This window comes from Hylobates moloch, unplaced genomic scaffold (genome assembly GCF_009828535.3).
Source record: "Hylobates moloch isolate HMO894 unplaced genomic scaffold, HMol_V3 SCAFFOLD_12, whole genome shotgun sequence".
NCBI lineage: Eukaryota > Metazoa > Chordata > Mammalia > Primates > Hylobatidae > Hylobates > Hylobates moloch.
In genome coordinates this window covers 13,736,129-13,750,359 of record NW_026652287.1, presented here as the reverse complement: position 1 = coordinate 13,750,359, position 14,231 = coordinate 13,736,129, and the positions used below count along the sequence as shown (strand labels likewise).

The 14,231-nt window shown below is 45.7% G+C and overlaps 1 protein-coding gene across 1 annotated transcript in view; it reads left to right on the top strand.

Moving 5' to 3' along the window:
* Positions 1-14,231, top strand: part of SRRM4 (serine/arginine repetitive matrix 4) — a 177,752-nt gene that overhangs the window by 137,486 nt on the left and 26,035 nt on the right. Inside the window, exons 5-8 of the mRNA XM_032168548.2 lie at positions 2,269-2,295; positions 4,083-4,133; positions 7,386-7,484; positions 12,076-12,232. Coding sequence (XP_032024439.1) covers positions 2,269-2,295; positions 4,083-4,133; positions 7,386-7,484; positions 12,076-12,232 — 334 coding nt within the window. The remainder of the gene's footprint in view (positions 1-2,268; positions 2,296-4,082; positions 4,134-7,385; positions 7,485-12,075; positions 12,233-14,231) is intronic.

Below are 14,231 nucleotides of genomic sequence, written 5' to 3'. Positions count from 1 at the left end.
CCAACATTTTATTATTGGAAGATTCTGCAATACAGAAATTCAGTTTTCTAGTTCCTTTGTAGAGTCAGAAGGACTGTCTTCTCTGGGCCTATTTTCCCACGAGCACCCATCCCCTGGAGCTGAGGAGTTGCCGTGCATTTAGACAGAGTGGGTACTTGTGCTCCAGTTGGCCTTAGGACCTGTCCAGCCTGCTCTACCCACTTACAAAGCCTGCTTGGCCCCTGGAGGCAGGAAGTTCGAAGCTCCCTATACAAGTTATTTGCTGTAGTGAGCTGCGGATAATGGGAAAAGAGTGATTTATATTTTATTTTTGCTCATCCGTATCATCCAATTTTCCTACATCAATTGTAGATTACTTGTGCAATTAACAACAGAATGAATGAGAGGTAAGAGGTTGTTTGGGGTTTCCCCTTGCATCTCAAGTCCAATTCAAAGTTGCACCAGTGTGGCTTTTCCCAATCCAGGGATATGACCACATCTCAGTGCTGGTTGCTAGAATGGCTTCAAACTCAGTTTGCTCTCACTGGTTATGTCAACCACCTGCCCAGACTTCCTGACTGATGTTTTCTGAGTTTGTGTTACTACAAGGGATGGGCAGACTAATTAGTGAAACGTTGTTAATTTGGTGTCAGAAATCTTTCCCAACATGGAGTCCTTTGTAGAGGCAATGGCCCAAGCTTATGATTCTAGATGGCCACCTTATCACCTTCCTTTGCTGAGCAGCTCTTTCCAATTTGGGGGTTCGCTGGGGGAAGGAGGAACAACTTTCCCATATTTGGGCTCTGGAAGCCAGGTGGCTTCTCACTCACAGGTTCCTTCTCATGAGAAAGACACTGACAGACAGTCAGAAACAGGCTTTTCCTACCTGGTCAGCCCAGGTCTTAGAGCTTTACAGAGTAGGGGCTTCATATGAAGGAGATGATTAGGAGGGGAAATTCTGTCGCTGTTCCTTCCCAAACCCTGACCTCCTGAGCACCATCCTACTCCTGGTCCAGCCTCTCTGGACTCTTGAAATGTTTGGTTAATGATAGCTGACACTTTTGGAGATGGGACCTAGGGGTGGCGAAAGCACTGAGATTTTTTCTTGTCTCTCCTCAGTTAGCAAGGATTCTGAGTTTTTAAAAAATGTTCATTTTTCTAGCTAATGCATGCTGCGCTTAATACCTAGGTGATGGGTTGATAGGTGCAGCAAACCACCATGGCACACATTTACATGTAACAAACCAGCACATCCTGCATATGTACCCCAGAATTTAGAATAAAAACTAAAATTTTAAAAAAATTATTTTTCACATCTATTTATTGAACACCCATTATGTATCATGAATGAGGATTCTGAGTCCCAGAAAAGAAACCAAAACCCAGTCCCTGCCCTCCAATTTCTCATATTCTAGTGGGGAAAATGGGTCATTCTAATATGGAGAAGTCTGTACCCTGATGATGATAAGCTCAGAGGCTCACCCAGAGCTTGGGGGAGTAGACGGAAGCCACCCAATCAGCCTGAGGGACTCAGAAAATGTTACAAGGAGAAGATGGCCTCCAACCGGAGCACTGAAGAATGAGAAGAAGCTACATGGGTGATGCTGTTTGACTCTGAGCAACTTAATCAACTTCTCTGATCTTCAGTGTCTTTGTAGAATGGTTGTTAATAGTACTCCACAGGGCTTGGGGAAGATTGAATGAGACTGTGTGTGACAGGTGTTAAGTACAGAAGCTGGCACACAGTAAGAGTTCCACATGTGGAAGCTGGCTGTCTCCTGATGATGGCGGTGATAATGAGGATGAGGAGGAGAGGGAATGCACAGCAAGGGAGACAGAAGATGAGTTGGAGAATGGAGGAGAGGAAAGGCAGAAGACTCTCTCTTACATTTTCCTTATCCAGCCTCATCCAGGACAGATTTACTGACAGTTTTGGGGGAGCATTGAAGCACTGGTAAGCTTTGATCTGGAAATTCCGAATCAAACCAGTATCTCCCATACAATTTTCATGGTCTCTGAAATCTAAGAGAGGAAGAGGATTAGTTAGGTGTCCTGACCCCCTGTAGTGTGATCACAAACACACTGATACCTTCATACCAGGAAAAAAAAAAACTTTCAAACTCACCTATATTTACTTTCTCCCCTCCCTCCTTTCCTTCTCCCTCCCTCCCTTTCTTCCTTCCTCCTTTCTCTCCTTCTCTCCCTCTCCCCATCTCTCTCTCTCTCCCTCTCTCTCTCTGCCTTTTTTTCTTTCATTCTTTTTTTCATTTTTTTTTTCTTTCTTTTCAGGTCATTCTCCAAGAAGAGAAGACACAGGTAAGACTCTTGTTCTCTGACTGCCTGTTCAACTTTCTGCTTTCTCAGCCAGCTTTGGGCAGCTTCTAGGTCAGCCCTCAGTTTCCATCTGTGCTCTTAGGCATGACCCCTTCGTCTTTCTGGGCCTCAGTTTCCTCCAAAATGAAGGTCTGGGCTGTTTTTTCTGAGCGTTCCAAGCCAGCTTCCATCAGGCCAGGTGGTTGCTGTTGGACCAGCCCTATCGATGTCTCAGCCCCAGAATGCCTCGTTACCCCTGCCACTGGTTGGAATCTTGAACTGGGGCACATAGGGAAACATCAGTCCTGTTATGCCACCCAAACCTTCCCAGATCTGGCCAAGGAACGGGGCCAAGTCCTCGTATACTGGACACATCGGGTGAACACAAATAGTTATTACTTATGGGGTCCTCACTCCAAACTGGATCCTGAGCTAAGTCTCTTCCATGTGTAGATGTATTTAATTCTCATTAATCCCTACCACAACCTTGCACAGTGGATATGTTTATTGTTCCCATTTTACAGACGAGGAAACTGAGACTAAGGTAGAATGTAACAGGAATGCCCACAGATAGAACCAGAAGGTATCAGAGCCGAAATTCAAACCCAAATCTGTAGACAGAGGATAAGGAGAGTGATGATGGCTTCTTAAATAACAATAACCACATCTAGAGCAATTTGCAAAATACAAAGCCCTGTCATTTATTCACTTAATAAATAGATATTGGTTGCCAATGTCATCTGTCCACTCAGCTCTACAGCTCGAGTAATGGCCCCATTTCACGGTTGAAGAAACCAGATTTTAGAGGGACGGGTAACTACCCTGATGTCACACAGCAGCTAAGAAGCAGAGGCGGATCTTGGGTCCAGTTGAATTTGGATCTGTCAGTAAGATGCTGGGCTCTCCCACTGCCTGGGGTGAGTCTCAACATGAAGATAGATCCCGTGGCTAGCTTCAAGGTATAAGATAGTTAGACGAAATAAAATTTCCCCTTCCCAGGTCCTAGGCCAGTAACAGATTCTTGGCGACCCTCTGCAACCAGTCTAGCTTAAACTACCAAATAGTGTGTTTATCCTCCCTGATCTCTATTTGATTACACTGAGACCCCAAGTCATTCTTATCCATTGTACTCAGACCCCAGCCCTATGACTCAAAAAATAATTTCAACCCGGATACTTGAATATGAATGGGCAGACCATTTCAGAATCTACTAAGTTTCATGAGAGTTCAAATATCTTCCTGGATATTCCATTCACTTCTCTTATAAATTGATTGAACAGCAGTCAAGAGCATGGACTCTGGGGATCCATGGTCTTGGATCCATGGCCACATCCTAGCTCACCTGTGCAATCCTGACCAAGTTTCTTTGCCCATCTGAGGTTCAGCTTAGAATGAGCACTTGTTAAATTGTGCCTCCACCCATAGGTTGTGGAGAGAATAAAATGAAGTTGTTGACAGAAAGTATTCAACAGAATGCATAGCCTGTAATTAAAGCCTCAAAAAATGGCAGACATTGTTATTACTACCTTTACTGCTGCCATTATTATTAACTTAGCAAAGCTGAACTTGGCATCCTCCACACTCCATTCTCAACATATGTGTGTGCGTTGGTATCCCTAGCCGAACTTGCTGCATGAAAATGTTGGCAGTGAATTTTCCAGTCTGAGGCAATGATCGGTGTCCATTCCAAAACTGCCTGGATCTCACACTGTGTGTTAAGCATTTTAACTACTTGTTTATCTTTAACTAGAATTTTGCGTCTTTCAATTAATTGACCATTTCTTGTTTAGCTCCTCTAGCCCAAAAAGCAAAAGAAGAGATGAGAAGAGGCACAAGAAACAGTAAGTAGATACTACCTGGAATGTACTCATCAGTTTGAGGAGTTGGGGCATCTGGCTTCTTAAAAGCCAGAGTCTTAGAGTTGCCAAATAAACAGGGAAAGGGAGGAGAAGGTGAGTGGGTGAGAAGAAGGAAGGAAGGCAGGAAGGCAGGAAGGCAGGAAGGAAGGAAGGAAGGAAGGAAGGAAGGAAGGAAGGAAGGAAGGGGAGAGGGAGGGACAGAAAGGCATAACTGTGTGTGTTGTAGGTTTAGGTATGTATGAGTGCACCGGGTCGTGTGCATGTGATGTGTATGTGTATGCACGCTTGTTTATGTTGCATGAAAGTGTGCATGTGTGTGCCTGGCGTGTCCTTTGTGAGTATACCTTGTGTGTACATTGTGTGTATATTTATACGTAGTATGTATATATCTAGTGTGCACAGTGTAGATGTCTGTACATTTTTACATTTTTGTACACTGTATGTACAAATGTATACAATATGGGAACATTATGTGGTCTATATTTGTGCCTACACCAATGCATTTGTGTGTCTGTGCTTATGTGAGCATGAACGTGAATGGTATACATAGGGCACACTAAATTCTATGCACTGTATGTGTGCACTGTGTAAGTACCTGTGTATATTTTGTGCACAGGGCTTGTATGGTGGTTCTTACCTGTGCATGGGTGGTCATGGGGGTGTGATCACATGGGTGCACGTGTGTGAGCATGTGTATGAATTCATGTTCTGACTGTTGGATTTACAGTGTGGAGATGTCAGTGAAGCTCCTAGCTCCAGTCTTGGGGCCCCAGCTGTTTCACAGTTTATAGCTGGCAGTAGAAATTCAAATCAGCCACTGCTGCCTGTGGAGTTCAGTTCCCAGCCAAATTAAAAGTAAATTTGGTTACAACCTACCTACTTCATATCCTGCAAATGTTAGTGCCTGTGTTTTCCAATCAACTAATATTTTATCTCCTGCCAAGAAGCTTCTAAAGAGAGGATCAAAGACAGTAAGATGAAAGGTAGTTGACTGCCAGGGAGGAAAAAGAGGAGGCAGGGATGCAGAGGGAGGGTGCCCAGCTTTGCTGCCCCAAACGGTCTTTTCACCCAAGGTCAGGACGAAGGAGGGCATTTCAGCCACCACCACAGAGGCCTGGGGAATGCTCCAGAAGAAAACAGTAGAGCCTTGAGTTAGCTGAGGGAAGAACCTCCTTATCATCGAATTTGTTCAGCTCAAGTCAAGAGACAATTATTAGCCACATGTATTGAATGTGCTTTCACACCAAGCACAGATAGAGTACACGTTCTCAGCAATCTCGGTGTCACTTGACCAGTGGGGCCCCAGGGTAGGCAGCCACAGAGTCAGGGGGTAGGCCCAGACCTCAACAGTGCTAGGAAGGACCATCACTGAGATAAGAACTGCCTGCGTAAGGGCAGCAAGGCGGCCACCCTCCCCGGTAGCAAGAGCTGGATGAACCCCAGAAATTGCTAGCAGGGCATCAGAAAGCTTGTGCAAGCCAAAAGACAAGAGGCAAAAGAGAAAAAAGCAAGAAGAATAAGGCTAGGAATCTTGAGGATTCAAGAGAAACGATGGCTTCTTACCAAGTCCACGGTCAGGGCTGCTTCCAGGCAAGTGGCTGCTGGAGTGACTTAGCCTCCTTTCATTCAATATCCCTTAATAAGGCCCCAATATACGTGACTGGCCTTGTGCTGGGCCCATGGACAGAGATGAGCCAGACACTGTCCTGGCCTTGAAGAGCTCACAGGAGCCAGATGTAGGGCTGGTCACAGCACAGCAGACGAAACCCTGGGCATTGTGGGAACACAGGCACTGGGAAAAGGGCTTGGTGGTCTCCCGCCGGAGGCAGCGTCTAAGCCGCAGGTGAGGATGGGAAGTAACCATTCTGGGCTGCAAGTTAAGCAGGTGGTTTAAATTCTCTGTGCTTCAGTTTCTTCATCTGTAAGATGGGAATAATAAGAGAACCTACTTCATAGGTTGTTATGAAGAATAGATGAATCCCTTTAAGAAAAATGCATAGAATACAGTGCCTGGCATGAAGTATGTGTTAGACATGGGTTACCTGTCATCATCACCATTGTTATCATCATCATCCCTAAGACACCATGAACTGGGAAATGTGTGAGCCAGCGTACATACAGTTCAGAGCTGCTTTAGCCCACCAGGCCAGGGCAGAAGAAGACAAGCAGTGAGGCCAGAGAACTAGGCAAGGGCTAGCTCCTGAAGCTGCCTGAGGTTCAGGATCAGAGTTTGGACTTGATATGACAGCAATGGGAAAGTTTTAAGCAGGGAAGGGATATGGTCTGATGATTACATTAGAAGAATCCCTGAGTCCTTTGTTGAGATAACCAAGTTACCTCCCAACAGAATCATCTCTAATTCCCACTGACTTTCTCATTTGGCCCAAACCATTTGGACATCGTTTATATATCCTCAATTACCACTGCCACTGCCACTACTATTTCTGAATTATTACTACTTAGAAGTTGCTGAAGTAACCTGTAGTAACACCATTGTTAGTGGTAGTGGTAGTAATTGGTGTTGTTCTAATTTTTGTTTTTAATGAGGTTGGTAGCCCATCCTGAAAGGCTTTTGACTCCATGCTAAGAACCTGGACTTAATTTTCCAGGTCTGAGGTTGTAAATTGGCAGCCCGCAGGCCTAATTTACTCTGCAAATGTGTTTCATTTGCCCAAAAAGGTGCCTTTAAAAAAAATGAGCTTCCATTTAAAATAAGAATATTTTACCTAAAAATCTGTATTTCCACACTCACTTGAAAAATTAGAGGATCACCACACAAATATTCTGGAGGCAAAGCAGCTCCTTCTGTTTTAACTCGGGCCTCCGGTGGATATTGTGTTAGTGCTTGGCTGATTCACATATTTATGCTCCCTGAATGGCCCCTGAAGCTCTGTGACATTGAGGCGCCTGCCTTGAGTGATGCAGAGGAGACATGGGGAAGTGACTTTGCCTAGGGTGTCATCTGGGGAGCGGGGAGGGCCCTGAGTCATTCACACTCCCTCCAGAGGACCCCTTTCTGCTCACCCGTGTTCAGTACCATTGGTTATGGAACCCTCCACCCAATACCCAGGCAGGAAGCTGAACTAACGCACGGAGTTGAGGGAGATGGAGAACTTTGGGAGGGATGGTGACAAGTGCAAAGGAAAAACGGGTGTCACAAGATCAAATCTCTCTCTCTCCCTTTTTTACTCTCTCTCTCCTCTCCTCTGACTCGTTCCTTCTCATTCCCCCAAGATCTCGAAGCCGGCCCCGAAAGTCTCACCGCCACCGCCATCACCGCTGCCCCTCGCGGTCCCAGAGCTCGGAGTCCCGCCCCTCAAGCTGTGACAGCAGGTAACCCCTCGCCCCAGGATCCTCTTCTGTCAGCCACAGCCGAGCCCAGGCTAAGACACTGTTAACACTAGCTTCGCCTCCACACTTCCAGCACAGGGTTTGGCCCCCTTCCTCACACTCAGCAGCTGGCACCACTTCCCTACAGAGAAAGGGCTGGAGAGGCCGGGTGCGGTGACTCACGCCAGTAATCCTAGCACTTTGGGAGGCCGAGGTGGGCAAATTACAAGATCAGGAGTTCAAGAACAGCCTGGCCAATATGGTGAAACGCTGTCTCTACTAAAAATACAAAAAATTAGCTGGGCGTGGTGGTGGACGCCTTTAATTCCAGCTACTCTGGAGGCTGAGGCAGGAGAATCGCTTGAACCCGGGAGGTGGTGGTTGCAGTGAGCCGAAATCACGCCATTGCACTCCAGCCTGGGCAACAGAACAAGACTCCATCTCAAAACAAAAACAAAAACAAGAGAAAGGGCTGGAGACCAAAAGGTCTTGCTGCCATCACTTATAGGAATAACACCACCACACTAGCTGCTTTTTCTTTTTTTTTTTTTGTTTTTTTTTTTTTGAGACAGAGTCTCACCCTATAGCCCAGTCTGGAGTGCAGTGGGGCGATCTTGGCTCACTGCAACCTCCACCTCCTGGGCTCAAGCGATTCTCCTGCCTCAGCCTCCGGAGTAGCTGGGACTACAGGCACCCGCCACCACACCTGGCTAATTTCTGTATTTGTAGCAGAGAAAAGGTTTCACCATGTTGGCCAGGCTAGTCTCAAACTCCTGACCTCAAGTGATCTAACCGTCTCGGCCTCCCAAAGTGTTAGAATTACAGGCGTGAGCCACCGCGCCCGGCCCTAGCTGCTCTTTGTACATCCACTTGCAGGATCCTCTCTACAACCATAAGAAGTGGGCATTATTGTTATCCCCATTTTAAATATGAGAAAACTGAGGCATGGGGGGGTTAAGGAATTTGCTAGTCTCTTAGCAACTAAGTGACAGTTAGGATTGAAATCAGGGAACGTGGCTCTAGACTTCACACTCTCACTAAGGGACCACTCTAAGCACAGAGAAGCTAAGCAAACTATGTAAAACCAAACAGTGCAAAGTAGAAAGTTCACTCTAATGCCTTTTCAAGTCAGTTTTCTCCTAACCTGGACTCTCTCTATGCTAATACATTGGTTGTCCCAACCTGAGAAGGCATCTTGTTGATGAGAAGAAGGAGGAAGGGAAGGAGAACAGCAAGAATAAGAATTGGGGCTTTGTTGGTGTTTGGAATTGTTGATGTTCAGTGGGGACACTGAGACCTCCAGCTTCCAGATGTGAGGGGCTGCTTTTTTCTTTCTCAAATGCATCTCACACTTGACTCTCTGTTCACATCACCAGGGTAGATTTTAAAATTTCATTGCCCTGGCCCCACTTTTCCCAAATAAAGCAGAATGTCTATAGGAAAAGGGAGGAGGGGCTGGGTGCAATGGCTCACGCCTGTAATCCCAGCACTTTGGGGGGCCGAGGTGGGCAGATCACCTGAGGTCAGGAGTTAGTGATCACCCTGGCCAACATAGTGAAACCTCGTCTCTATTAAAAATACAAAAATTAGCCAGGTATGGTGGTGGGCGCCTGTAATCCCAGCTACTCGGGAGGCTGAGGCAGGAGAATCACTTGAACCCAGGAGACGGAGGTTGCAGTGAGCTGAGATTGCACCATTGCACTCCAGCCTGGGTGACAAAAGTGAAAGTCTGTCTCAAAAAAAAAAAGAAAAAGAAAAGGAAAGGAAGAAAGAAAAAGGGAGAAGAAGAAGGTAGAAGGGGGAGAAGGAGAAAGAGGAGGCAGGAGAGGAATATTTACCCAAATCCTGCTCTGTGTCAGACACTGTGCTAAGATTTTCAGTACATTTTCTCTCTCATCATTCTGATAACACCATGTGCTATGCTGGTGCTTCTCTACTTCTGCTGCCCTTTTTCAATCACTTGGGAAGTTTTAAAAGATGCCAGTGCCTGGATCCCGCCCTCTAAACGTTCTGATTTAATCCAGATGAGATGAGACCAGAACAGTGAGATTTTTAAATCTCCCCAGGTGATGTGTGGGAAGCATTTGAGGAAGAGGCCCCTGGTACCTACTATCACAATTAGGCCTTGGTGTTTCTGCTGAACATCAATAATTTCCAAGAATATCACCATCCAACAAGGCCACTCTGCAGCCCTGATTGCTCAAGACAAAACTAAGCTCCCTCTGTAATCAAGTCTGAGCCCAGATGAGAACGCTGCAAAACACAAAAGTGACCAAGCATCTCTCTACCCTGCCTAATATGAGTGACAGCTGCTTCCTCGGCAGTCAGCCTTAGCCTCGGTCTAGTCTTCCCTCTTTCTAGATAAGACTGATGAAGACACCCAGTCAGAATTACCCGCACTTCCTGGCAGCATCCAATTCAGAACAAAGCTCCAGATCTGTAAATGCTCCCCAAACCACCTATCACCAGCCCAAAGCCTATAATAGGTTCTTTCTAACACCCTCTAACAGAGACGCCTGAAACTTCCCTATGGTATCAAGGAGTGACAACAATGTTTGTTCAACCCCAGGTGGACTCCTGGTGGCCTTTTTCTGGAGGACGTTGGCCAAATGAGCTAAACCACATCTCTGATCTGTTACATCAGAGACAACTGCCTTTTGGTGGGCAAAGGGATCTGAGCGAGGTCACATAGCTAGGAAATGTCTGGCAGAGCTGGAATAGGCAACAGGTTGGTGTGACTCAGCCTGAGCCCTTCACCTACACCCCAGGCTGAATTATCTCTCAGCAGCTAAGCCCTACTGGCCTGGGCCAGAGAATCATACAAGGCTCTAGCAACTTACCTGTTAAATAAATGGTTAACATCACAAACACTACCCCAGGCCTCCTCTGCTGTCCCATCTCCTCCTAATGGTGTTGGCATCTGAGCTCCCAGTGCCTACTGAGCTGAGGAGCTTCCTAGCAGAAATGGAAGCAAACTGAGAGCTGACACACAGGTTGCACATTCAGTAGAAATGTGATTTCCAAGCCACAGAGCAGTCAGGGGCACTCCAGGGCACGAATCCCAGGCGCTAGTTCCTAGAGGGGCAAAAAACTGCCCTGGCCCTTGCTCTGCCACTTTCAGGCTGTCTGACCTCAGGCAGATCCCTAATATCTCTGAGCTTCAGCTCCCTCATCTGTAAAATAGGAAAGTAATATCTTGCCCTGTCTATGTCTTTAAGTTGTAGGGAAAACTGTGAAGTGCTTCAAGAGAGGTTTATACATACCTGCAAATCCATAATGTGCTATTTTTATTACTTCCGTGGCTCAGAGAACTAATGAGATAAGCAGAGTCTGAGCATGCCCTTTCTAAGAAGTCAGACATGCCTTTGGTTTTTACTGCAGACCAAGCAGCCAGATCTAGACGTGACAAACTTGCAGAAGGCATCTCTGTCATTTTTGTCAGCCATTTTTTTCACTAAAGTTTTGGGTGACAGTCAACAGGATGTCTTTATTTCACAGATGGCAAAGTCACATACACAAAGACACACGGTTATACACAGTTACATTTATAGACAAACACATGGAAACACAGATGGACACACCCAGACATACACATAGTCACATGACAGACAATCAGAGAGGCACACAAGTGACGTTAAACTGAATAACTGAATCTGGATGGGGACCTTTTCTGTTTTTAAAGCTGCATCCTCAGACCCCAAAGCAGTTCTAGGTACATGAAGTAGTATTTGTCAAATGAACAAGTAAGAGAATGAATAAATAAAGGAATGAATAGATGGACGGATAGGTGGATGAATGGATGAATAGATTGTTGGTTAGGTAGATGGATGGATGAATGGCTGAATGGTTAGATGGATGAATGGATGAATGGTTAGATGGACAAATGGATGGATGGATGGATGGGATGGTTAGTTGGATGGATGAACAAATGGAAGGAAGGACAGATGGATGGATGGATGGATGGATGGATGGATGGATGGATGGATGGATGGATGAGTGGATGAATGGATGGATGGATGAATGGATGGATGGATGGATGGATAGATGAATGAATGGATGGTTGGGTGGATGGTTAGATGGATGGATAGATGGTTGCTTAGACAGATGGATGGATGGACAGATGGATGGTTAGATGGATAGATAAATGGTTTCTTAGACAAATGAAAGGATGGATGGATGGTTAGATGGAGGGATGGATGGATACATGATTGGTTGGATTGATGGACGGATGATTGAGAGATGATTAGTTAGATGGATGAATAGATGGTTGCTTAGACAAAGGGATGGCTAAATGGTTGATTGGATGGATGGTTAGATGGATGGATGGATGGATGGATGGATGGATGGATGGATGGATGGATGGTTAAATGGATGAATGGATGGTTAAATGGATGAATGAATGAATAAATGGATATACACACAGTCCAGCTTTCATACACACACATGCAGACATACCTAGGAACAAAATCACATATGAACATATACAAACACCCCCAAACACACTTTATCACCCTCAGATCCTGTTGGTCCTGCATCCATCTCCCTACCATGCTCCCCTTCAAAAGACCCTCAGGTCTCTCTCCCCCATCCCCAGGCACCGCGGCCGGTCCCCTGAGGAAGGGCAGAAGTCCCGCCGAAGGCACTCCCGCCGCTGCTCCAAGACCCTCTGCAAGGACAGCCCTGAGGCCCAGTCCAGTCGCCCACCCAGTCAACCCCTCCAGATGCTTGGCTACCTGTCAGCCAGGGGTGTAGTAAGTATTCTTCACAGCCTCCTCTGCCAGCCTTGGCCACGACACTTGGGGGATATGGAGGCACAAGTTCAGGGCAGTGTATGATACACTTTAATTCAATTTCTGACAAAATATCCCACTGGCTCCAGACCTCATTAATGATGAACCAAATGATCATTCACCAGACTTTGGCAACACTGGCTTGGGGATTTTGGGGGGCAGGGGGAGAAAAACTAAATACCCAGTCTTTTTATCAGGGGAATGTTGACAAATAAATACTTGTCTCCAGAGTGATATCTGCAGGAAGACGTGTTTAAGATACCATAGGAGGATTTTTTGTTTGTTTGTTTGTTTTTGAGAGAAAGGAAAAGAAGGGCTCTTTGACATAACAGAGGCACTCCAGCTTTTACATGAAGTCTGCATCTTTTATGCCAGCTGGCTGGCAGCATTGGTTGGCAGCTGGGATTTCATTTCACCTATAAACATGACCTTGAATTTATATGAGAATTTTCTTCCAAGGAGGTCATAGCTCTTGACCTGCATCATCTCATGTAGCCACACAAGGTCTTGGGAGTTGAGGGCACAGCTGTTCTCACTAGTCCCTTCTACAGATGGGAAAGAAGAATCAAGGCTCAGAGAGGTTAAGGGCTGGAGTAAAGCCCCAGAGCAAGGCAAGAGTTAATCCAATTTAGCAACCCAGCATTGAATAGAATTAAGCAGTGCTGCCCCAAGTCAACAAGGGCAAGCTGGAATTTGACTTCAGATAGTTTGACACCATGAGCAAGAGACTTAGAAATGGATCTGAATTCAGTCCTAGCTTGGCCACTTCCTAGCTGTGTGGCTTTGGGCAAATTACTTAATCTCCATTTTCTCATTGGTAAACTTGAAGTAAATACCACTTCCGTATGGAATTGTTGGGAATATCCAATAAGATAAAGTATGTGAAGGCCTTTTGTAGACTCTAAAGAGACAGATAGATGAACAGGAAGAGAGTCAACATTGATAGGGTCTACAATTGCAGCAGACAGCTGTGAAAGGGATTGTCTTCTCTAGCTACATGTGAACTTGAAAATTTCAGGTAGATGGTCCCTAAGGAAGGATGAGGTGGAAGCAAGGAAAAGTTCAAGGGTGCTTGTGGGGATGTCAAGAAAGGGAAAGCAATGACAACAGTTGGGCCTGGTTGACACAATAATTATCTGCAGTGCATTCCAGGAATCTTCTTTACCAGTCAAGGCACCCAGCATAACCAAGGTCTAATTTTACCCAAATCCTCTGCCTACCTGGAACCATCTGCAACTGTCCCCAGACTCCTTCTTGGTAGAGATGTCTGTGGTTACTGAGTCCTTGCAGATGGCAAATGCCCACCTGCGTACTCCTCTCTCACAAATATCCTAAAAAGGGGTCTTCCCAGCAAGATAGAAAGTCTAGAGGCCTAGGTTTGAGTCTTGTTTTGGCTGGACTTGTCATTTTACCCCTCTCAGCCTCAGCTTTCTCACCTGAGAAATGGGCATGATTATCCCACTTGTCTCCCAGGAGGATTGTGGCAAAGGTAAAGATAAATTTGAAATATGAGCATCAAGAGGTAGAGGAATGTTTTTAAGTTCGTAAAGGATGCCTAATTGCTCTGGTCATGGTATTTGTGGTGGTCCATCTGGAGGTCCCAATTGACCCTAGCTAAAAAGTGCCATTAGAAGCAACTGGCTTATACTTTCTTACATGTCTGGGATGGTTTTCCAACAAGACATGTCTGTCAAGATGTTACAAAAAGCTGGGTCTGTCCTCCCACACAAGCTGGGGAGGTTACCAGATTGACTGTTGGTAGTTTGCTTTCCTAAAACACATGGTTTCTTAATGGCTTTGAGGTACAGTGCCTCACTGTTCTTCATGAGCTTGGCCCTATCAGAAGAGCTAAAAGCCAGGGTTCACCTGTACCTATAAGAGAGGCCTTAAGAGCTCAGCTAGCCTAATGCTCTGATTACTAAGAAAGGAAACTGAGATACACAGAAGGGAAATGATTTAC